Source organism: Onychomys torridus, chromosome 14, assembly GCF_903995425.1.
Source record: "Onychomys torridus chromosome 14, mOncTor1.1, whole genome shotgun sequence".
In the NCBI taxonomy this organism is placed as follows: domain Eukaryota; kingdom Metazoa; phylum Chordata; class Mammalia; order Rodentia; family Cricetidae; genus Onychomys; species Onychomys torridus.
This window is the reverse complement of record NC_050456.1, coordinates 49,651,839-49,677,263: the sequence shown is the minus strand read 5'-3', so window position 1 is coordinate 49,677,263 and position 25,425 is coordinate 49,651,839. Positions and strand designations below refer to the sequence as shown.

The 25,425-nt window shown below is 46.1% G+C and overlaps 1 protein-coding gene across 3 annotated transcripts in view; it reads right to left on the bottom strand.

The window, feature by feature from the left end:
• The window catches only part of Smoc1 (SPARC related modular calcium binding 1), a 166,227-nt gene extending 150,855 nt beyond the window's left edge, over positions 1-15,372 (bottom strand). For all 3 annotated transcript variants that reach the window (XM_036206596.1, XM_036206598.1, XM_036206597.1), the window contains exon 1: positions 15,019-15,372. In XM_036206596.1, coding sequence (XP_036062489.1) covers positions 15,019-15,114 — 96 coding nt within the window. In that variant the 5' untranslated portion in view covers positions 15,115-15,372. The remainder of the gene's footprint in view (positions 1-15,018) is intronic.
• Between the last annotated feature and the right edge of the window lie 10,053 nt (positions 15,373-25,425).

Sequence of the window (25,425 nt, the reverse complement as noted above, 5' to 3'; positions counted from 1 at the left end):
TCCTTGTTCCAGGACTTCTGGAATGATCTTCACATGGCCCATCTTTTGTGCTCTGGAAGTTTTCAAAGTCTTTGTACATTTTTTTCCCTGTTATTTCTTGAAATGTCTGCACTGCGACTAACCTTGAAGGCCATTTAATCTTCATTCAATTGGTGAAGGGACTGGTCACACTTGAAGACAGCCCTTTGGCTGGCTCTGACCACCAATGTCCAACACATTTCTCCTCACCCTCCCCACCCACGGAGCTCTGCATTTTACAGAGACCTGAATGTGCACTGTGCTGGTGGCCTCCACATCCCTTCCACTCTCTCGCCATGACTAGCAGCCATGAGAAATGTTAGACTTGGGATAAAACGGGCAGGGAGGAGAGAGAGCAAGGCTCCAGAGTATTCAATGTCACTCTGGAACCGCTGAAGTAAACAAGCCTTAAAGGACTGTGCTGGTCAGCTAGGGTTGCCAGAACAAAAGGCCAGAGCCAGGGCAGCTTTGACAACAGAAAACTATTTCCCCTCAGCGCTGGATGCTGACAATCCAAGATCAAGGTTCTGGCAGGGTTGACATCCGGTCACTTCTCTCCTTTGCTTACAGACAGCCGCCCAGTGGTTGCTCCTTTACAGGGTTTTTGTGGCCCTGGTGTCTCTCAGTGTGTCAACTCCTTCTCCTCCTCCTCCTCCTCCTCCTCCTCCTCCTCCTCCTCCTCCTCCTCCTCCTCCTCCTCCTCCTCCACCTCCTCCTTCTCCTCCTCCATCTCCTCTTCCTTCTCCTGTCCAATCCCAGGATGGCCTTGAACTTGATACATCCAAGGTGACCTTGAAGTTCAGATCCTCCATCTGAGTACTGCAATTATAGACATGTGCCCTCACTCCTAAGGATCCAGTTGCAGCTAGACAGCTCTCCATCAACTCAGTTACTTGCCCAGCCACTAGCCCTTCTTAGAAGGACTCCCGTCAGAGTAGAGGAGGGCCTGGTTAAACAGCTCAGCTTGCCTTAAATACCTTTGTAAAGGCCCTATTTTATTATAATGAACTTGACTAAGTTTCTCTATCATTTTTAAATTTTATTATATTTACATTTATCTTCACTGATACATACAGATATTAATATTACATGAATATTCTTCATACTAGTGTGTCAATATGTCAGGTTTCTTTATATAGCATAGTATTAAACTATACAAATTTAAAACAAAAATTAAATTAAAGGTCTCTATTTCTAAATATATTCACATTCTGGTGCTGGGGCTTCAGAGAATTTGTAGAAGTCACAGTTCAGCCTCCACCCCTGGTATACCTCTATACCTCAGAGCCTTCTGTCAGGCAGCTCAACTGGGAGCTCATCCCCTCTACTGCCTCAGCCAGCTCAGAAAACGTTGTCTGTCTCTTGGAACATAAATTCCCACAAACCAACCCAAGGTCCCACAGCTGGTCTAGTCATATCTTAGAGTTCACATCAGAGACTACATCTCTCTTCTTCATGCTCTCTCAGCTCCCACCAGGCACCAGGAGGCTTCCTCCCTCTCCACAGCCAACCTTGGGGCACGATCTTCCCTCTGGCAGTTCTGCAGCCTGGCCAGCTGGATCACTAAGAAGAGAGCAATGGCCCCTCTGCCCTCCAGGACAATGCTAATGCCACAGCAGCAACACACAAAACCAGAGACCATTTTCTGGAGAGCCCGTTCCAATAACTCTAAAAGTCGCTAAACGCGGGTCTCTCCGTGATGGTGTGTGGCGCAGGTGTGCCCCAGGCATTCCATGCCTCCTGGTGGAAGTGCACACCCACTTCCCCTAAACACACACAACCAACCTGTTTGCATCAGATTAAGCCCCCAGACCTGCCATTTTACAAGTAAAGGATAAAGGGATATATTTGAAACACAATGGGAAGCTGGGTGTGGTGGCTCACACCTGTAATCCCAGCCAGCAGAGAGCAGCCTGTGGTACACAGCAGGGCCAGGGCTACTCTGACTCAAAAAGAAAAAAATCAAAAATAAAATAAGACAAGTACACAACACAGTGGGACATAAGCAGTAGACCTAAGGAGAAACTATCCAATAGTCAACAAGCAAGTTACAAAGGCAGGAAGGAGCCGCACGCAAGAATCCACAGATTAAAATATTTAAAAGATGGAGCCACTGAGCACATGTGGCCCTAATTCAGATCCTGAATGAAACAAACAGGAAAAAAAAAAATGTTTTGAGATAATGTTCTAGTTCTGAATGCTGATAGTTTATATTATACTAAAGAACTGTTAACACTCTTTGGTTGTGACATGCTTCTGTGATTAGATTTTGTTAATGGATCCTAATCTTTTAAAGGTATGCGAATATCCCTTGCCTTCCTGTGGGCTTACATCCCAACAAACTCATCGCAGACAATATTGTAACTTGGATGTGAATTCACCCCACGCAGCCTACTGAAAGTCAGAGTCAGTAAAAAGCACCCTGGAGTGGATCGTCGTCGTCTGGGTGATCAAGTCAGTGGAAATAAGTGCTGAGAACAAAATTCGATGTCAAATTCACTTCCGAATAATCAGAACTGGGGACTAGGAGGAGGATGAAAGGAAGAAGACAGGCCCTGAGCTGTTCGTTATGGAAGCTGGGTGGCATTCCACAGGAATTCATTACACTACCCTCTGTGTATACTTAGAAGTTTCCTTGACTGTTTAAAAAAAAAAAAAAAAAAAGTTTCTCTAATAAATAGAAAGGACCCGAACACAAAGTCTGAAACTAAATTCTTCACCAAAGTCTTAATGTTATTGCCAGGACAACCGGCTTACCAATACACAATTTTTTACATAAAGTTTCCCAAATATGAACCTTCCCAGAATGCTTACAGTGGACATGACATACCTTCTTTTCACATACTACTGGGAAAATTTGAAACACAAGCCAGGCACATTCCACAGGGTTGCAATAAAGAGTTTAGTACATAGAAAAATACTACTTCTATGTCAAGATTAACAGATAGGCCGTGAATAACTGCTGGTTGTTGATGCAGTCTAAGTCTTTAAAAACTTAGTCATCCCAGTTTCTCTGATCTTGATAAAAAGATACCACAATGATAGACTAGTTTCATAGAATATGGAAAGTTTCATAATGCAAACCATTGTTGACTATAAAATATCCAAACACAGATATTTGTCAGATCTTATAGAAAAACATTATTAATCTCTTTGATATTGAGGCTATAACTCAGTGGTAAAGTGCTCGTCCACCATGCACAAGACACTGAGCTCAATCACCATTACTGAAAATAGTAATAATTAATAATAATAACTCATATTTATGCTAAGAATTAGGAAAAACTGGGCAGAGATATCACAAAAGAAAACAAACTAATGTAGGATTTTTTTGTTACTATAGACATCCCATTAAACTTGCATTCAGACAAATGATGGATAATGTTTATCTGAGTCACTCTTTACTGTAGTGGCTTAAAGAATGGCCCCCATAAGCTCATGTATTTAAATGCTTGGTCACCAGGGAGTGGCACTATTTGAAAGGGTTAAAAGGATTATGAATTACGGCCTTGTTGGAGGAAGTGTGTCACTGGAGGTGGGCTTTGAAGTTTCAAAAGCCCAAGACAGAGCACCCCCCTCCCCTGTCTCTCCTTGAGGATCAGGATGGGTACTTCTCCAGCACTACGCCTGCCTGTGTGCTGCCATGCTCCCTGCCATGATGATAATGGACTAAACCTCTGAAACTATAAGCAAGCCCCCAATTAAATGTTTTTCTTTACAAGAGTTGCCTTGGTCGTGGTGTCTCTTCGCAGCAATAGAACACTGTAAATATTTAATTTACATTAAAATGTTACCTATTGTTTTTCTGAAAATCAAATTTAACTGGACATCTTGGATTTTCACTGACTAACTTAGAAATTCCTAGACTAATTGCCTTAAGTTTGAAAAAAAATAACTCCCTCATAATCTCTCCAGAGAGAACAAGTCAGCAGAAGAGCAGATGCCTGGAGTAAACAGGGAGTAACACCAACACTGGCAGGCTAAGGTACCGGCCCAGAGTTCTGGGGAGGAGATGGAGTCTCAGAGTCTCAGGCAGGGTAGGAGGGAGGTGGCCAGCAGACGTGGTGGGGGAAGGGTTTAAGTTCGGATGTGCATTCCTCTGGAAGAAAGAAGAGGCATGCTCCCCATCAGTTAGCAGCAGGTCCCTCCAAGAAGCAGCTCTTTCATGTGTTCTTGAACCTAATTGTGGAGCCGAAGAGGTGCTCACTTGCCAGCTGTGGATGAGGACCTGAGTCTGGGTTCCTAGGACCCATGTAAAAGGCAGCCAGAGGTAGAGTTGGGGAATCTGGGATCCCAGTGCTCCTAAAGCAAGATGAGATGTACACAGTGGTAAATAATAAGAGACTCTGTATCAAGAGGGAAAGGAAAAGCCACCACCAAGTCTGTCCTCTGGCCCCCACATGTGCACTGTGGTGCACAAATGCACACATTCTCATACAAACACACACAGACATACACAGGCAAAAAATATTTCTAACCTTTCCTTAATATCTAAACAAATTCTACTGTGATCAGTCTAAATGCACTGTAATAGTTTATGAACTTTCTTGTATATTATTGAACATATGCAAAGGGAACTTTAAAATCCATGTACTTATCACCCAATTACAAACAAAAATAATTACCAATTCCTTGTAAGTCTCCCATGCCCCTCCAATGTATTCTTCTCCATCCTCTCACCCTAGGGAGCCAGGAATATGACCTTTGTATTGTAACTATTGTTAGTTAAGCAGTGGCAGCCATGCCGATGGAAGAGAGCACTGGATGCCTCGGTGGAGGAAGAATCATGAGCCATGATTACCTTTCTAGAGCTTTATCAGGAGAGAGAGGGAGAGAGGGAGAAGGGGAGGGAGGGAGGGAGGGAGGGAGGGAGAGACAGAGAGAGACAGAGACAGAGAGACAGAGAGACACAGAGAGAGAGAGAGAGAGAAATAGAGAGAGAGAGAGAGAGAGAGAGAGAGAGAGAGAGAGAGAGAGAGGCTGCTCAGAGGGGAGAGAATACAGAAGGAGTTCGGAATGAGAGGGAGAGAGGGCACACATGCTTTTTAGGCTAAGATGCTGTCGCAGGCTGATGATGTAATGACATAATCCTTACAACTATCCTTAATTTTCTCATGCATTTTCACATCTATTCATACCCCTAAACAATGTGTGGCTTTTCGCATACCTTTAACCTTAACAACCTTCATATAAATAGTAGCCTGGTCTATATATTCTTACTTCAATGCACCTTTGTTCACGCTCCTTCTTAATAGCAAAATTAATTAATTTAATCATTAAATCATCATGTTTGGTGCTATATAATAGTCCATTCTTTGGTTATACCACAAATTATTTTTCTGTTCTTTTGTCGATAGTCATTTAGCTAGTTTCAATGCTTTCCTATCACCAAATGCTATTATGAACATCCTTGAACACATCTCTCCATACAATTTAAGGGCATTTCTCTAGGGCATATAACAGGGCAGAATTACAAGGTCAAGAAGTGTGTGCAACTTCAACCGTAATTCTACAAAGTGAGCGTACTAATTTATATTCCCACCAGCAGCAATAAATAATTTTTATAGTTATGTCCTGCTGAGGTTAATTGAAAACGCTCCTTTAAAGTAAAGTGGGTTCAAAGCCTGCTCAAAATGAGCAGGAGGCCGGGTGCTAATAGTTCCTAGCCTTAAAAAGCAGACCTGCCATGGGCACGGCCGACAATGATGTGGACTGAATCAGCCTGGACTGACACTTGCCACAGGCATGTGAGGGACAAGGAAGCAGATGCTACACCTGCCATGAGTTCTGGGGGTCTCGGGCAGGCGGGAGGAAGGTGGCCAGTCTCTGGTGGGAAGAGAGACCACAGGTTTGAACATTCCTGAAGACAGACAGCCTTCTGAGAAAATAAATGGAGACTGTGGCATTTGGCAGAGGGTCCAAGAGGCACTGGGGTCTCATGCCCATGCCTGTTTTCATTTGTATTATTTTCCTGTAGGATTGAAAGATGTTCGTTGTACAAAAAAACAAAACAAAAACAAAAAAACAAAAACAAAAAAAAACTGGTTTCATGGTTGCTAAGATGTATCATACATATTGAATATTCCCGTGATAACACCATTTCCAGCAAAGCACAACCCACCGACTCTTCTTATATGAAATGGCTTTCTTCTTTTTGCACAAAGAGTCATATATTCTGGTTTTCATTTTACTTTTCTTTAATTGTCCAATATATCTTTATAAAGAAAGAAGCCATCCACATTTATTGAAAATTCCATTATTCAATAAACATTCACTAAGCACCTGCTCTTGGGCAAGGCAGAGTCCATAAAAAAAAAATTAAGCAACTTTACCATAAGAGACTGCAGACACAGACCACAATAATAGCCTCATTGGTCACATGCTTGCCATGGGCAGCAGTTGAACTAGACCCTTAATGAGCACGGCAGGCAGAACAAGCCCCACCCAACATGCCTATGTTCTAAAGCTCATACAGCTATGTTATGTGGCAAAGAATTAGGGTTGCTAATTGGCTAACCCTAAATTAGTCTTACCATCCAAAGAGATCTGGTACTATCACAAGATCCTTCCTTAAACAGCAGAGACAGCAGATGAGCGAGATGGCCCAGTGAGAAACACTTGACCATCATTTCTGACTTTGAAGGTAAAAGGAACCATGGACTAAGGACTGTGAGCTGCTCCCAGAAGCTGGGGCAAGAAAATGGATTTTCTAGAACCAAGCATAGTGGTCCGTGCCTGCAACTCCAGTGCTCAGGGTAAAGATGGATGGATCAGAAGTTCAGTGTTGGCCTCAGATACATTCATGAAAAGCCCGGGCTACAAGAGACCCTGCCTCAAAAACAAACATCTATGTCACCCCCTCCAGGGTTCATGGAACACTGAGGAAAAGGGAGCAGAAAGAATGCAGAGTCAGAGGATGGGGTAGAGTGTGGCAGATCACGTTCATCTGGGTACGATGCAGCCACGGCGCTCCTGAGCTCTCAGTGGTTGTGATTATGCACACAAGATTGAACCCAGCAACATTCTGACATGGAAGGGGGGTCGTAAGGCTCTACACACGCCCATGGATATAAATAGCAATGCCCTTAATGGCTGCTGGAGGAGGCTGAGACAGTCTCTTCAGGGTGTAGCCATTGGTAAGATATCCATGCTCCTGTAAACAATCATCACCCACGCTCCTGTAAGCCAATAACTGAATTAAACTCGGTGGGTGGAGAGAGAGAGAGAGAGAGAGAGAGAGAGAGAGAGAGAGAGAGAGAGAAGAGGAGAGGGGACAGATGACTATGGAGAGTGGGAAAGAGAAATGGGGTCAGCAGCAGTGGTGAGGTTAGGGGGGGGCAGGCAAGAGAAGACTATGATGGTGTAAATATGATCACAATGCATTATATACATGCATGCCAATGTCAAAATGAAGTTCACCATGTGCAGTTACTATATCAATTATTATGTCAATCAAAAAACATTTAGTCCCTCGGGTCTCTTAACCACATTTCAAGTATTTAATAGCTATTGTAGGTGCGGCTAATATCAGACTCCCGTTCCACTGGACAGCACCTCAGTCGTTGCTTTTGAGCTGGTTGGTGGCTCTGTCCTCTCCTAACACTCAGCACATCATTTATTTCCTACTTTCATTCCCCTCCCCCACCCCAGGGATTCGGGAACAGATACATAATAAATAACCACAGCAATTATTTTAAACCCTAGGCTCTGCCCTGGAGAGATGCTTGTCTAGACTAAAAGTGACCATTCTCCCATAGCTGGGCAGGGTGTTCAGTTCCTACCAGCCAGGATCTGAATTTGATCCTCATACTCTACATTTTCAAATAGCCTGGTATGATGATGACTTGTAACCCCAGCACCAGGGAGGCAGAGGCAGGAGGATCCCTGCCCACTCACCCCCCAAATCCCCCAGGCCACCCTGCCAAATCCACTTGGCAAGTTCCAGACTAGTGAGGGACCCTGTCTCAAAAACAATGATGAACCCAGGGTTGTCCTCTGGCTCCCACTCTCACACGCACATGTGTGTAGACACACATACAAGATAACCCCTGCGTTCCTCACTGCTGGTACCTTAGAGAATACCGATCGACCTTGTAGAATCTCACCTTCCACCTATAGGCTGACTTTAGAGGAGAGACAAGGTTGCTCACAGGTATGAGATATTTGTCAGGTCAAGTCACCTGATATATTGCCTGGTTAACTGGGGGAAGGCCCCACTGAGATCAGAGCTGCCTTCTGGGCCCCCAAAAGGGAGGTAGAAACCAACCAAAACAATGCCGGGGAGTCCACAGAGCTCCAGACCTAACAAACTAAGGCAGTGGCCACTGGGAAGATTATTTTGTGAACTAGCAATTGAGTTTGGAATGATGTCAGAGTGAAGAAAAAGCCAATTCTCCGCTGGAATGACCTGTGGTGTTTAGGTCTTCATGGAAACTACTGGAAGCGTTCGTAGAGACCCAATTCTCTCATCCCCCTGGTGACTCACAGCTGTGCAGAGCACGTACCCATGCACAATGCTAACCCTGTTTGGCAGGCTTCACGGCAGCTCCGATCGATTTCTCATCAGCAACTCAACCCTTGTCCTCTTCCCCACAGCTCAGTGACAAACACAGAAGGAGGGGGCCGTCCACGCTGACAGGCCTCACCACTGGCAGCCATGCCAGAACTTGGCCGCCTGAACAATAAATCTCTATGTGGTCGGGAGAGAAAGGCCACCCTGTACCTGCTGTACGTACGCAGGGCTATACACCCAGCTCAACCCCTGCAAAGTGGAGAGAAGGGAGGAGGTGGGACCCACAGCCCCAGTAAAATGAGAAACAGGCCTCCAGCCTCCACCGCACTAAGAGAGGCAGCTTAGGAGCCACACCAGCTAGTAGACGGCTCTAGTCAGCTGAGCTAAGGGCGCCGACATTTGTGGTTGGGATCCATCCTAGCCTACACACTGAAAGAGGCAGCATGACATCTTCTATAAATTTATCAATTACTTTTAAAAAATTAACTTTAAAAAAAGTCTTCAGCTACAATAAAATTACCCTGGACTAGGCCAGCTGATGTCTATATTTGTGCTGGGACCTGGGCCTTTCTGGGTCTAAACAGCCAATAGCTGAATCAATGATAATACTCATTTCCCAGTGGGATCTGTTAGATGGGGACACATCTGGAAGAGAAGGAAGAAACAGAAGTAAGGAAGGAGCAGCCCCCGACCCTGAGAACTAGTATTTGACCTCGGGTGCAAAGAACTGAATTAATCATAGCCCTTAGTTCATGACATCCTTTGATTCGTGTGGGGCTCGCGTTTGCTTTTTACTTACTCAGCTATTAGGACTTTAATAACGGACAAAGAGCTCAGAGCCTACCCTCTCTCCTCACTAAAAGTACTGAAGCCAACCATATGGTCTTCCCACCAACCTAACCCTGACTTCACCCCATGACTTCACAGCCAGCATCTATGTTACTTTGATTTTCTCTTTCACTTATTTTTTTTTCTTTTGTAGCTACAGGTATTTCTTTAAAGGTTTTTCTAATCTCGATTATTTATACATTTACGAAAGATGTCACACTGTCTCTTCTGGTGCATTTCTTTTATTTAATAATATCGCACTGCTAAGAGAAATCAACTTTGATCTTTTGTGCGTATGTACCGTTTGTGTGTGTGTGTGTGTGTGTGTGTGTGTGTGTGTTTGTGATGTGTGTGTGTATGTGTGTGGTTGTGATGTGTGTGTATGTGTGGTGTGGGTGTGTGTGTGGTTGTGATGTGTGTGTGTGTGTGTGTGTGTGTGTGTGTGATGTGTGTGTGTTTGTGATGTGTGTGTGGTTGTGATGTGTGTGTGTGTGTATGTGTGAGTGTCCGTGAGTGTGAGTGCAGATTCACAGGCTGAGGTCAGAGAACACCCTCACTTCTCAGTCCTTGTCTTCTACCTTGTTTTGGGGGGACAGGGTCTCTGTTGTTTTGCCTCAGTAGTTGGCCCAAGAGCTTCTGGGTATTCTCCTGTGCCTATCTCCCATCTCTTGATAGGAACACCAGAATTGCAGATATACACTACCGAATCTAGCTTAATGTGGGTTCTGGGAATTTGAACTCAAGCCCTCATGTTTCCATAGCAAGCACACTACCTACTGAGCCATCTCCCAACATTTCCCATGTTGTTATTGCACCTACATTTGGCGTAAGTAGAATTTTTCACACACATCTAGGAGCAGAAGCACTCCTCAACTTCAGGCAATGATAGCAAACTGGCTAGGGTGCCTAGCACTTCTTAGATGCACGCTTCCTCCCCCAACCCCTTTAGTTTGATTTCTTTAAGTATCAACTCTACCAAATTATTACTTTTTAAATGTTTTTCTGTTTTTGTTTTTGAAGATTTATTTAATCATGTATAGTGTTCTGCCTGTGTGTATGCCTGCAGGCCAGCAGAGGGCACCAGATCTCATTATGGATGGTTGTGAGCCACCATGTGGTTGTTGGGAATTGAACTCAGGACCTCTGGAAGAGCAGGCAATGCCCTTAACCACTGAGCCATCTCTCCAGCCCCAAATTATTTTTTTCAAGACAGAGTTTCTTTGTTTATCTCTGGCTGTACTGGAACTCACTCTGTAGACCAGGCTAGCCTCGAACTCACAGAGATCTACTTGCTTCAGCCTCCCAAGTGCTGGTATTAAAGGCGTGCACCACCACTGCCCTGCTACCAAAATGTTTAAATCAAGTTCTTGTCTTAACCCTTGTGCAGCATCTCAGGTGAATTTTCCTGCATGGAAAAGAGGGTTGGACAACAGGAAGAAAACCTAAGTGGAGCAAAGACCCTCGTCTAGACACTGAAATCAGATAGTCCAATGGGAAGGAACAGCCCAGAAGCTGTTTTACTTTTGACAAATGGGAGACAGAAATGGAGGTTTAGGGTAGAGCTAAAGCCTGTTTCCCAGCTAAGATACTCACTCAGCCTCTTCTGCCCTGTCCTACTCACAATGACTGCACGTGCAAAGAGCAAAAACCTGGAAACGGAAAGTCCAGTCTGTAAGTCAGTAATTTCAAATGACAGTGGGGGTGGAGTCCAGACTGGACATCACCATACAGTCTAACGCATGTCTATCCCCACACGCTGAATGTTTTCCGGTCTGACCAGCTCACAGATGAATCAGATCCCTTTCTTCCTCAAGGAGCTTGCAAGTTTCCTCATTTCTAAGACAGGATCAGGCATGAAGTGCCCAAGGGATAACAGTTCCGGGAAGGAGGAGATGCTCACTATAGAAGGACTCAAAAGTTAAGAACTTCAGAAGCCTTCTGAAGACCCTGATGAAGCCGGGCAGGGAGCAAAGAATACACTTAGAATACTTATGAACTAAGTTCCTGACTCACACCCTTAATTTTCCCATAGTCTTCTATTTCTCACTTGGAGGAAGTTTTTTGTTTGTTTGTTTGTTTGTTTGTTTTTGTTTTTGTTTTTTGTTTTGTTTTGTTTTGAAACAGGGTTTCTCTGTATAGCCCTGGCTGTCCTAGAACTCACTCAGTAGATCACAGAGATCCACCTGCCTCTGCCTCCTGGGTGCTGGGATTAAAGGTGTGCACCACCACCACCACCACCACCAGGCCTTTCTCACAGTTCTTAGATGTTTCCAGTCTCTGGTCATATTCAAACACCAGAGGAGCTCGGAGATCATCATTAAACATTCATTATCTCCACTCTTCAGTTTTCATTCCACAAACACTGACAGAATAGGCCTCTACCAGGTGACTGGACATGTACTGGGCTCTGGGGACACATGGATGGGCAAGATGGGTTTAGACTCAGCCCCCACCACACTCCCTATCTTCAAGGGTGAACAGAAGATTAAACAAAGACTGTTTACTTGACCTGTCCATCACTCAGACTTCACCAGCCTGAGATAGCTAGCCTCTCCCTTTCCCCCTTTCTCCCTTGAAACCTTTTCAGGAAATTTTGCAGGATCTAAGAAATGACTGCCTGCTCCATAATTGAAAGAATCCCTGACCAGCTTCCCAGGTAGCCAAGTGGCTGCTCAGACCCCAGAGACCATCAGGTGCTTCCTACAGAGCAACCTCCAATCTGATACTTGATAGCTGGTGGTTTCGAGTCAAAACAAATGTCAGGAATTTTATGAAGGAAGGCAGGAAGCAGAAAGGGGGGCAAAGATGGGGGTCTAGGCCTCAAGGGAGCTCAATTAGCGAGTCAGATAGTCCAAGCAAAAAGGTATGTTCTCAGTTTCCTAGAAAGCCAGCTGGAAAAGATGGCAATCCTTAAGCCTCTGTCACTCAAAAGATTAAGAGAGGAGACCTCAGGGTGCCCAAAGGGAATTCTGCAACAAGCCAGATGTTTCTGCCCTTCCCATGATTCCACTGCTCTCAACCAGAGCCACATTTCTGGGGCCACCAAGAAGCCACGGAAGAGAGCTGGTATCTTTTGAGACCGGGTTGAAATCCAAACATAATCCTTTATCAATACAGATAGAAAAGATTCCTCTGCGACCTTGCCTGGTGTGTTGGGGTTTAGAGTTTTCCCATGGGGTCACCTTCCCCTTTCACTGGAAGCACACAGTATAATCCATGCAAGCCTTCCAGAGCCATACCTGCACCATGTGGGATTCAATCGAGGCAGTGAGCCCCGTATTTCACCTCCCTGCCTCCAAAACGGGTCTAAAAAGACTGCCTCTCTTGTTCTTAAGAGATTGTATGAAATGCCAAGCCCAAAGGTTCATAAATAGTGGCTCGTACTGTTGCCCATAAGTGCAATCAGGTAACCACAGGCTTAAGAGAGCTGCTTGCAGTCTAGAAAGATGACCTGGTAGTTAAAAGCACTAGCTGTCCTTTCAGAGGACTCAAGTTAAGTTTTCTGAACTCATGTAGAGCAACTCCAGATCTAGGGGATCTGATGCCTCCAGCCTCTGAGGGCACCAACACTCACAGACCCATATTCACCTTCAGATTTACACATACACACATGTAACTAAAAATAATAAATAAATCTTTTTAAAAAGAGCCATGTTTCCTTAGTATGTTCTAAACTTGTGTGTGCTTGGTATGTGTGTGTGTTTGACAGGGCGAGCCAAGATATAGGCAAACCTATTTACAGGTCCTGCTCATGTTCCATCACTTTTGTCAAGTTAACAAACTAAAGAGGTTGTCAGGAAACAACTTAGAATCCGTTTGCCTGCAGTCCCAGCTTTCTCCTAAAAGGTAGTTTCTCTGGTTCCAGGAGTTAGGGAAGGAAGCCATATGGCTTGAGACGTTAGACATGCCCGGCAGCAAGCAAGCCCCCCACCATTTGTCGGAGGGCCTCTCTCCTTTCGACCCTCGTGTGGGCGGGCATCCAGATTGCGTTCGGGGTGCTCTGGTCTGCATCTCTGTCTTGACTGTTCCTAATTATTGGAGGGAACACCGTGGCTCGCTCTTGCCTGACCTCAGAATTTAAGAGCTTCGAGTCCTCATATCAAACCATCAGCTTCATTTAAAAGGCATCCTCATCTGCATCCATAAAAGTCGCTCCTGGAGCCCTGACTTGCCCCAGCTTTGGGAATGCTGTCGAGGATTTATGACACACCCTGGATCTAATCTGCGGCACTTTAACTGCTGCTCTTGCACATCTGGTCATAAAAGCAAGGGCCGGCCCAACACGGGGACAAACACTTTTCTTTCCTAAGTGGCTGCAAATCTGATCTCCCAGTGATAGGTGGGCTCAGATGTAATCAGCCCAGCATCTGGGCAGTCATTAAGTTAGTCAGGTTTTGCAAAGCTTTTCCTCCATGCAGGACAGCTATAAAGATGATTCCCACGTAGCAAAACCCAGGAATAAAGAAGCAGCTATGGGAACAGGTGGTAATGGGGCTAGCTCTCCAGGAAATGGGGCCAGAGGATACCCAGGAAAGAAAGTACAATTTGGTTGAGAAACAGCCTTCTTTGCTCAGAGGTCCCAGCTCCTCTACCAGGGAGGTTCCCGCAGGGTGCGGGCAAACTGCTATGCGAAGATTCAGTCTGGACCTGACGGACTCTGACGCTTGCCCAGAGATTGCCTCCCTTATGTTTTGCCAAAGGGACCACTAGGTGGTTTAACAAATACATTTTTAAGGCAGTGAAATTTTTTATTAGACTAATAGGAGGGGGCAGGGAGAGCAATAATCTAGACCAGAAATGAACACAATGCTGCCGGTTCCCGTTTTACAATGCCCTGGACAATCCGTCCTGTGCACAGAATTGGCACAATTTCGTGTGGTTCAGAAACTCCAATCAGACCAAGGTTCAGCCGATCCAACCCGGGGGAGGAGATCCTGGAATACTGCACAACTCTCCCGAACTTCTCTATAGTTCCCCACCACCACCACCCCGTCACTCCTCCAGGGCCAGGCCGGCAGGAGGGGGGCATTAAAATTATCTGCTGTGGGTTTTACGAGGGGCGATTGCTTTTTAAAACAACAACAACACAAGGTCCCTGTGTGGCTCGCGGGTAACCTAAAACTCTCTAGGCAGAGTACCCCCTCCGCCCCCCCCTACACACACACACACACACACACACACACACACACACACACACACACACACACACACACACACACACACACACACACACACACACACACACACACACACACACACACCCTCCGCCTGCCAAGAACACCAGCGCAGGGACCGATGCAGCGACACCATAGAGAAGCTCTGCTCCAACCAAGGCCGAGCTCCCACCGACCTAGGAGGCGCCTCTAGGGGTCTTGAAGGAAAAGGACTCAGGAGAAGTTCCGGAAAGAAAACCCACCGATGACAGGTCGTGGGAGTCGGTGCTGCAAGAAAAAGCGGAGGGGGTGGGAGGGGGGCAATGAAATTGTATTTCAGCAACTTCTCCAAGAGGCTCGCAAGGGACTAGACAGCAGAGTCGGGGACAAGGTCTGTCACCTCCCTTCCCCCTCCTGTAGATGAGCGGCCAAAAGACCTCTCCCCACCCCACCCCACCCCACCCCGCACCCCGCGCAGGTGGGCGCGCGGCGGGGAGACGCACTTACCCTGGGGCCGGTGGTGCGGTGGCCGCCGGCCGGGCACAGCTGCACCAACACGAGCAGCAAGTGGGGCGTGAGCAGGCGGACGCGCGCGGGCAGCATGGTGCCAGCCGAGCCAGGCAGCCGCTAGCGGGCAGGGGGCGCGGGCTGGCTTCAAAGCGCTTGGGGATAGGGGAGGACCCTGGCGGCGGCGGGGTGCGGCCAGAGAGCCTGCAGCGGGGGCTGGCGGAGCCTGCGGCCGGGGGTCACGGTCATGAACGGCGGAGTCCGAGAGCTGGAGCGCGAGCGTGTGCTCTGCGCGTGGCGCCTGCTGCGCTCGGCCTGGCCGCGGCGACAGCAGGTTGGATGCCGGAGCCTGGGCCATGGGAATTCCCGTTATAAACCCCGGGGAGGGGAGGGGCGGGGCCCGGCGGGACTGACTGACGGGTCGAGAGGCCTGTAACAGCCGACCCTCCGGCAGGTGGAAGCCAATGGGAGAGAGACGAGAGGGCCGGTTCGTGGTCGGCCCCCCACCTTGGAGCTACACTGGTTACACTGCCAGCCCGAGTGGACTCCAGCAGAGGCTGGGATACACAGTAACTTTCTTTTGGCAAGTCCTCGCTGGGAACATCAGAGCGCTCCAGCAGCCTCAGCTCCTCCAGAATGATCACCTGGCTAATAAGGAAGCCTTGAGAACTAGTTTTCAGCTCGCAGGCTGGAGCTGTAGCAACAGCTCCGTGAAGAAGGCAGGGAAAAATAGCTCCATTTTCCAAATGACACAAAGATCTTGAGAAATGTTTCCCGGCGGCCGTAATACCAGGGAGCAACCTGGGAAGCCACTAGGTGCCTCCTACAGCGTGGGCTGTGACCTTCGTTAGAAAGAGGAGTGAGGGTGTTAACTTCTTTCCAAAAGGGAAAAAAAAAAATCTCCTTACAGGTGACATCCCGAGTTCCACAGCGGCTACCTGAGAGAAGTCTCACAGAGGCAAAATAAAGCACGGAGACTGAGGGTCTGGTAATGACCTGGGATCAGAACCCGGGCACCCTGTCTTACCAATCTGAACTGGAGGTCCACAGGAGCAGCCTCCCTGTGGCCAAGCGACGCTGGAGAAAAAAGGTCGGAGGAACCCTGGTCTCACGTGAGGAGGAGGAGAAGACATGAGTGGGGAAGGAGTGGTCAGTGAGAGCAGAAATCCTAAACACCTCCAAGGAAGGAGAGATCTTTCATGGAAGCCCAAACATGGAGAGGATAGCCCGGCCCTAAACAGGCCTGTCAGGTGCTGGAGGTCTGCCCATAGTGGTCCCGGAGGCCAGCCTGGACATGGTCACAGCTACGGCACATCACTCCTCAGCCCAACAAGGTATCTGCTGCCTTCCCCACAAGAGACTCATGATTATCTCCAAATGTGGAACACGGTTCTTGGTGATTGGTTCCCTGGGTCTGGACCCTTCCCTTGGAGGGGAGAGATCCTTTTCTCCAACCAGAATGCCAAAAAGCACAGGCTCCACAGCTCCCTAACTGCCCTGAGAGATCTTGACAAAGACTAGCTCTGCTCCCTTCCGGCTTCTCTTCTCGATTATATGAACAAGCTTCCCAAAGGGCTCACACACACACACACACACACACACACACACACACACACACACACACACACACACACCATCTGGCTGCACACACACTCACCCTACAGCCAGCCAGTCTTTCTGAACAACATCCAGAATGCACCACTCTGCTCAAAGGGCTTTGCACCTCCCCCATCGGCCTCAGACAGAAATGCCCAGGCAAGAATAAAGGGTACTCCAAACAAAAATAAAGAATATCTCAAAAAAGAAGTGTCATTTTTCAGACATGAAGCCAGCGCCTTGATCAGACTCTAGAGCAAAATCCCACCACCAACACAGGAGAGAGATCCCAGCTCTGCCATCTAGTGGTAAAACCTTGAACAGGGCTCATCTGAGGTCTATTTCCCCCTCTGTGAAATAGGAGTAAAAATGGCATCCTCGCCATGTGTGTGCTATCAGCAGGACTAAAGGAGATGGGGTGAGTAAAGCCCTTATAATGCCATGTGAAGAAAACAGGCTCATACTTCACAGCAACTTTGTGCTTGTGATTATTTTACACATAGAGCAAATATGTCTACTTTAAAGGCAGGTCAACGGCCAGTGCATGAGATTGATTTGTGGCCTCATCTGGTTAGTAGAGCCAATTGTCTCAGCTAGGCTCTTGGAGTCTTATCCTGTCTCTGTCACATGGAGCCTCCTATCACCATATCACTGGGAATTTCTCTGGAGACTTGGCTTCACCAAGCACCAGTGGGAAGGGCGTAGGCAGCAGAGGTTGGGACTTCCTGGGACAGCCCTCGTGATATAGAATACTGGGGATTTAACCAGCTGGACTTTGACACTTGTCCAGCCCCCAGTGTGCAGGTAGCAACTTACACAGTTCCCATGAACCTTCGGTGTTTACCCACAGGGGGCGCAGCAGGCTCTAGGTTTCTCCTGACGACGCCACCTGGCCACATGCAGCCATGGAGCTGATCCACTCACTGCCTTCTGGTGTTGGAATTATTGAGAAAGCTGTTGGAGTCAGCAAGCACGCTCAAATGGCCCCTGGTATCTGGCAGTGCAAAGCCCCCAGGGGGAAGCATTGTGGTAGTGCTTTTCCATCCCGAACCCCAAATGCTACTTTTCCAGCCAGAACACTCATTTCCAAAGAGTCGCTGATCCAAAAGTCGACATCGTGCTGGCCTTCAACCACGGAGCTTAATTTAAAATACAAGCAGCTGCTTTCCAGCGACTTTGCTCGGTGAGTATTTTCTTTCCTGCTGGTCAGCATGCAGCGCCTGCCATGACTCTGGTTGCCATTCTTGTGACACATTTACTTCTCCCAACTCCTCCAAAGCCCAGAGGAACTCGGAAGTCCCAGAGAACCCCTAGTCCTAAACAGCATCTCTCTGCCAACCAGGCTCAATCTTGTGATCCAAGCAAGAAAGTAAAACTGACACATTGTCTTGCCCTGGAGGCCAGGTTTATGACCCCAGAATAAATGACCCAGTCCTGGCAGCTGGTCTCTCCTGTTTTAATCATACTCTCTGCCTCTGTGTCTTCTCTTTTCAAGTGGATATTTTAAAGGAAGAAAAATAATTCTTTATATCATAACTCAGGTCTTGGGGGTTCCGGTCTGTAGCACTAGTGGGGAATGGCAGTTTGATGCGTATTGCCTTTTTATCCAATTCAGACTAGCAGCATTCTGTTCATTGTAGCAAGCCCAGCGTTCATTCTTAAAGGGGATCTCTGGACACACACGTCATCATACAATTCAACCAAGACGGGACAGTTAGGCACCTGAAGACCATATCTAAGAGAAAAGTGTGCATTGTAGGGGAACTCAAAGATGTTGTGTATCTAAGGGGCAGGAAGGACCCCTGAAGGCAGTGAGTCCTGAAGGGGATCTGGAGCAAAGTGTTTCTGCTGTGTCAATGGTGTCAGATTAAGGTTTGCTTTGCTGTTGCAGCCGCAACAGAGCTAAGGTGTCCAAGGTGAGGACTCTGGTCAAAGCCACTTCTGAGCTCAGTCAGGACTTTGGGATACTAAGACTAAACTTACAGTTTGGTTAAGGCAGGTTATTTATTAGTCTTACTTTGCATGTGAGGCTTATCTACAGAACTTAACCTTACCAAAGTCCTTGCTTGCATAGAACAACAAATACTTTAGATACTTATCTGCCTCTAATCTAGATTCCTATTGACATGCTGTCATAATAAACAGCTTCCAGGGCTGGAGAGATGGCTCAGCGGTTAAGAGCACTGACTGCTCTTCCAGAGGACTTGGGTTTAATTCCCAGTACCCACATGGCAGCTTACAACTGTCTCTAACCCCAAGATCTGACATACATGCAGTCAAAATTCCAATGAAAATGAAATAAAAATAAATAAAAGATAAATAAACAGTATTCATCTGGTGGCCTGAGATGGCTGCTCAAGTCTTAGCCATATCTGTTTTCAGGAAGGAAAAGGGGGAAAGAAGAATATGCCAGAAGTTACACTGCATTTTATTACCCTGACTACAGCTCTATAGGTATCCAGATAAATATAAAGAGTTACTAAGGAAGGAGACACACACACACACATATATATATATGGCTGTTGAGCATTAAGTGTGTGCCCCTCCCATAAAAATTCATCTCTTAGAACCCAATCCCCTTCATGTAGAAGAAAAGGACTTCAAGAAGTCATTGGGACTAGATGAGGTCATGGAGGTAGAGCCCACAGGAATGAGATTAGTACCTTCATCCAAGTCATAGGAGAGCTTGCTTCTCAAGACTGTCTGATCTCCACCAAAGAAGGCTTTGAAGAGAAGTTGGCACTCCAGCTTCAACAAAGCCCAACCATGCTGCAACCTTGGCCTTGAATTCCTAGCCTGCAGAATTTTGAGAAATACATGTCTATAATTTAGAAGCACCTAGTTCATGACACAGCAAAATTCATACAGGAGTGGAACCAGCCCAGGAGAAAGAGTTGTGTTACAGTCAACAGAGCTGAAAGGAGTGGGGGATTTGAAGAATCATCTGATAAGCCCTTTGACATCAGACATGGAGTTACAGGATTTGGAGTTTGCCCTGCTGGGTTTCAGTCTTGCTTTGGTCCAGGATTTCCTCACTGTGCCCCTATTCCTCCGTTTTGGAATGGTAATGCATATTCTGTGCCATTGTGTGCTGGAAGTGTGTGATTTTCTTTTTGATTTTTGATCTTACAGGGAGTTATTGTTAAGAGATTATTTTGGCCGGGCAGTGGTGGCGCATGCCTTTAATCCCAGTGCTCGGGAGGCAGAGGCAGTCGGATCTCTGTGAGTTCGAGGCTAGCCTGGTCTACAGAGCGAGATCCAGGACAGGCTCCAAAACACCACAGAGAAACCCTGTCTCGAAAAACAAAAAACAAAACAAAAGAACACCTAGCCAGGTGGTGGTAGCGCATACCCTTATTCCCAGCACTCAGGAGGTGGAGGCAGGCAGATCTCTGTGAGTTCAAGGCCAACCTGGTCTACAGAGTGAGTTCCAGAACAGCCAGAGCTACACAGAGAAACCCTGTTTCAAAATAATAAAAACAAACAAACAAAAAATAAACCATAAGAACAACCATTGGTTTATATGGTTTAATGCTTGGTCCCTAGTTGGTGGAACTATTTGAGAAGGATTAGGAAGTGAACTTATTGGAGGAGGTGTGTCACTCAGGGTGGGCTTTGAAGTTTCAAAAGCCAAAACAGGTCCAGTATCTCACTCTTTCTGCCTCATATCTATGGATCAGATGTGAAGTGTCAGCTACTGCTCCAATGCCATGCCTGCCAGCCTGTTACCTCACTCCCTGCCATGATGGTCATAGACTCACCCTTTAAAGTGTAAGCAAGTCCTCAATTAAACACTTTATTTTACAAGTTGCCTTCATAGTGCCCTGTCACAGCAGTAGAAAAATTACTAAGATGACCTGTATAGGAACTTCCCTCAGCCTGGGATTAAATACTCCATTTGGTCCTGATCCAGCAGCACTGAGGCAAGCTACTGAACCCCTACTGTGTGCCAGGTACTATACAAGGCACTAGGTATACAATGTGAACCAAATAAGTGTCTGACCATGAGGAGTTGACAGTCTAGTAGGAAGGTAGACCAGATGTCTGGAGCTTAGTCACTAATGGCAAGTTTCCATAGCGCTGCTAAGAAGTCCAGGCTGTGTAGGGAGTTTGGTGCATAACTTCTACAAGCTTAGTAACAAGTTTCCTGAAGAAGTGGCTGTGATGTAAAAGCTCTTGATCTTAAGCTAAAGTAAGTATTGGAGGATAGAATATTCTGAACACAGCAAACACCACATGCAAAGGCACTGAGGTGGGAGAAGACAGATCCATGTCTACCACTGATAAGCTAGCTCTAACCCTTTAGCCACTGGCAGCCCATGAAAAACAGTTATCGCCATGTACAATCCAGGTCAGATAGTCATTTTCAAGGCCTTCAGTGACTAATTTACGGAAGTAGGCATATAAGGGTGGTGAGTTCATTATCTATTTCTCCAGAACAACTTCTCAAATGTTGCAGCTCAGAACCATGCGCTCTTCTAACCTGTTTCCCTGGGAATGTAGGAACAGCACAGTTGAGCAGCTCTGGTCAAGTCCAACTTCAGAGCAGGCCAACTATGTAATCACAGAGACTTCATACTTGGCTTGACAGTCTACCATTGCTGTCTTGATTTTTTTTTTTTTTTCATTTACAAGGAGCCTCTATTCCCACTTTGCACCAGAACCCAAAATTATGCAGCCAGCACTAGCTGAAATCAACTTATCAGCCAGGGCTACAGCCATCTAGTAGGGAAGGTCCTACCTTAAGCTCAACACCACCATGATGTTGTCAGGACACCGCAGTCACTGTCCACATAGGTCTCACAGTAGGGTGTCTGTCTGTCTACCCAGAGCACGTGATGGGACAGAAGAACTAGGATGGGAGCCAAGGGCTCCTCTAACCTGTCCTTGAGAGTTCCATCCCTTGTGCCATACTCCATCAATTCCACTGAACTAAACAAAGGTACCAACGCCAGGATCTTGGGAACATGTTAGAATCTGACTATCACAGATAGCAAAAAACAAAACAAAAACAGCATCATTAGAAATGGTAATGAGAACTTATGTATAATAAAAAAAACCAGATTTTTTTGTTCTATTTTTGAAGTAATGTGCCTGGAGTAGACAACAAACTCAAACTCTGACTGAAACCATGTGTTCATCAAAAGCCATGCATCTAGAACATTTTGGATTTCAAACGCCTCTCGTCAGTTCTACCATATCCTTCCCATAGCTCTTCTGTGTTCATTTGTATCATCCAAACAAGACCCCTGAAACTTGACTGACTCATAATTACTATTATTTGGTGCATATGGGGGCAGGCACGTGTGTGCCACTGACCACGCTTTCCATCTTTTTTGAAGCAGGGTCTCTGTTGTTTTTCTGATGTGGATGCCAGGCTATCTGGCTCATGAGCTTCTGGGGATTTACCTCTCTGTCTCCCAGGGTCATGTTCTTGTGCTAAAACTTTGCATAATGGAACTGGCCTTTCTGAGTAACAAACTAGATGAAGACTTCTTCCTATTTCCTCTGTCCTTAAAAACATAATTTTCATTCATTATTCTTGACTTTGAGAAGAATCATCTAGGCTGTCCCCTTGTATAATCAATTATTTCTTCTTTCATCTAAGTTCTTGTCTCTTTGAATTCATCTACCGGTTAACCTAATATTTATATAAATCTCTCCTCTAGGAATTTTCCTCTTTTTCCCATAACAGGAAGAAAATAAGAAATTCAAATTTCTCAACTCTGTATAATGAAAGCCAAAAAGCAGATCTAGCATTATTGAATATGTACTTATAGATGTACCATTGTAGGCAATACAGTGAACAACTTGAAAATGATACAAATTCTACTGATAAATTACATTTGTTGTATTGTAAGTAATTTCACCATTCTTTCCCTTTTCTCATCTTAGACATTCTTGGCATCATTGGGAATAATTGAGGAGTCTGGGGAAATGCTTTTTAAATTACAACAAAGTGTGTTAAGACATAGGAAGAGTAAGATCACTAAGATCCCATTATGTAGCCGAGTAGTGGCGCACACCTTTAATCCCAGCACTCAGGAGGCAGAGGCAGGTAGATCTCTGTGAGTTCAAGGCCAGCCTGGTCTGTCTACAAAGTGAGTTCCAGGAAAGGCACCAAAGCTACACAGAGAAACCCTGTCTCGAAAACAAAAACAAAAACAAAAACAAAAAATCCCATTATGTAAAGTCTCAAATAGCAAGAAAGGACTCCGTATTGTGTTCATTTTATCATAGCTGTGAGAAAACACCTAGCAAAGGCAACTTGAGGAAGGATGAGTCTGTTTCTCCTCACAATTGGAGGGGACACAATCCATTACAGCAGGAAAGGCAAGAGAGTAAGGTGCCTAATCAGGAAGCAGAGAGTGATGCATGCTGGTATTCTGCTTGCCTTCTCCTCACTCAGTCCAGGACCCCAGCCCAGGAAATGATGCTGCCCACATTTAGGGAGGGTATACCCATCTCAGTTAACTCAGTTTAGAAACTCCTTCCTAGGCATGCCCAGAAGCTTGTCTCCTAGATCATTCTAGAGCCTGTCAATTGTCACCTGGTACCAGGCACCACATAAATATCATGATCCAAGACTGTGGGAGCCCACAGAGGCTCCCTGGTGAGATCTGAGCTTGCTTTACTCAGCAGGGCTTCATAAGGGGATGGACTGACCATGTGTGTGGTTAACAGGTGTTTGGAAGGGAGGGTCTTTTGCTCTACCCCTTGGCATTTTTTAAAAGCTCTTTAGAAGAGACAGAAGGGGCCTGTGGATTAGGATCCAGGCCCTCCCGAGGCTATCCTGTGTTTCTATTTAAATCTCTTATCCCTCACTCCTCAAGAGTACCCTGGGGGAAATTTTGAGGGTGGGTCCCCCACACAAGACAGGGTGAGTTTTATTCTCTTTTGAAAATAAAGTTTATCACTGTGTTTTGCAAGATAAGTCAAGCAACACTGAAATTAAAAGTTAGTTAGATATCAGCTGGAGAGGTGGTTCAGTGGTTAAGAGCATGGACTGCTCTTCCAGAGAACCCAATTCCAAGCACCCACACCAGACAGCTCACAACCACCTGTAACTCCAGCTCCATTTCTGGTATCTGTGAGCACCTGCTCACATACATATACCCACAACACAGACACATAATTTAAAATAATAAAAATAAATACCTTTTATTAGTGAAATAAAGGGAGGTTTATTTTGTGGGGTAACTTACAAATGAAGGGATAGGTAACAGGGTCTGGGAAAGGTGCAGTGCAGTCCGGCGGTGTTCTCTAGAAAACTCTGCTCGGTCTACCTCCAGCGTCCAGGGTCCAGGAACCAAGAGAGCCAGTGCATCCCAATCTCAGGTCTTCAGGGTCCTCTCTCGGCCCTGCCTTGTAGGCATGACAGTTACAGAAGCCTCAATAGGGGTTGGAACTTCCAGATCAAAGCTGGAATGGCTACCCACTACAACCTTTAAAGTGAATTACATGTTGAAAGTGCTTTTTCAAAAGTCAGCTAAGATGTTGAAGATGCTTGCCTCAGTTGGTAGAGCACTCACCTGGCATGCGTAAAGACTTGGGTTTGACCCCCAGCACCTCATACCCAAAGCAAGTGCCCAACAACTGCAATCCTAAACTTGGGATTTAGAAGGAGGAGGAGGAAATATTCAATGATATCCTTGGCTACACAAAAAGTTCAAGGTCAGCCACGTGACACTCTGTCTCCAAAAAAAAAAAAAAAATCCACTAATTGAATCCAATGGACCCTGATGGTATTAGCATAACTAATGGAAGATTTGGAAGAAAGAATACCACGCAGGTGACCTGAGAAGCTGAGAGCTGAGTAAACAGGACATAGGTCAAAGGGTGAAGTCTGCTCTGTGAATGGCCAAATGAGGACATCTGCTCCTTCAAGCAACAGTAACATCAGAAGACTCACCTCACCCCAGCTTTGTCCTCCACCAGAGAGGATCCCTTCACTGTCTTTCCTGGGCTGTCTTCTTGCCAGAGATACATAGCCACTGTGGTCCTCTTCAGCCCCCACCCCCGATCCTGACTGAAAGGGTGATTCATCCAGTATTCAGCAAGCACCAACTGGGTGCAAGGCACTCATGTTGCATAATTCAGCTTCTATCCCCATCTGGGACACTTTTCCCGGCTCAACAAGGCAGATCATCCTCTACGGAGATTGGCTGTGATGGTACAGCTAAGCTAACACGGGTGTTCAACAAGGAGAAATGAACCTAAATCTAGTAGTTTCTTACAAGCTTTACTTTTATGGACATTAACAGTTTACTTAGTGAACACTTGCAATGTATGGAGTACTTTCTAAATACCTTATTTCTGTCTACTGACAACCTCATTATCCCGCTACCCTGCCATCTTTCAGATGGGGAAAGGAGAGTGTAAAAAGACTAAGTCGGGCTCCTATGGTTACACAGGCTCCAATGGCAGGGTTATTTTCAACTTGAATATGCCTGACCCTGTCACTGGCCTGATTGGAGCCAGATAACCAGATGGGCTTTTCTTCAGAGTCCCCCTAAGGACTCAGCTGGCTCTAGAGGGAGGAGCCAGATTGTTCCTGTGGGAGCTACACTCAAAGTCAGTGGAGCAGGGGGCTGGAGGAATGGTTCAGCCCTGGAAAACATGGCTGCTTTTGCAGAAGACTTGCATTCAATTTCCAGCACCCACGTGACAGCTCACAACCATCTGTAACTGCAATTTCAGGGGTCCAATGCCCTCTTCTGGACTCCGTGAGTACTAGGCACATGGCATACATGCAGGTAAAACACCCATACACATAAATTTAAATTTAAACAATATTTTTAATCCAAGGCA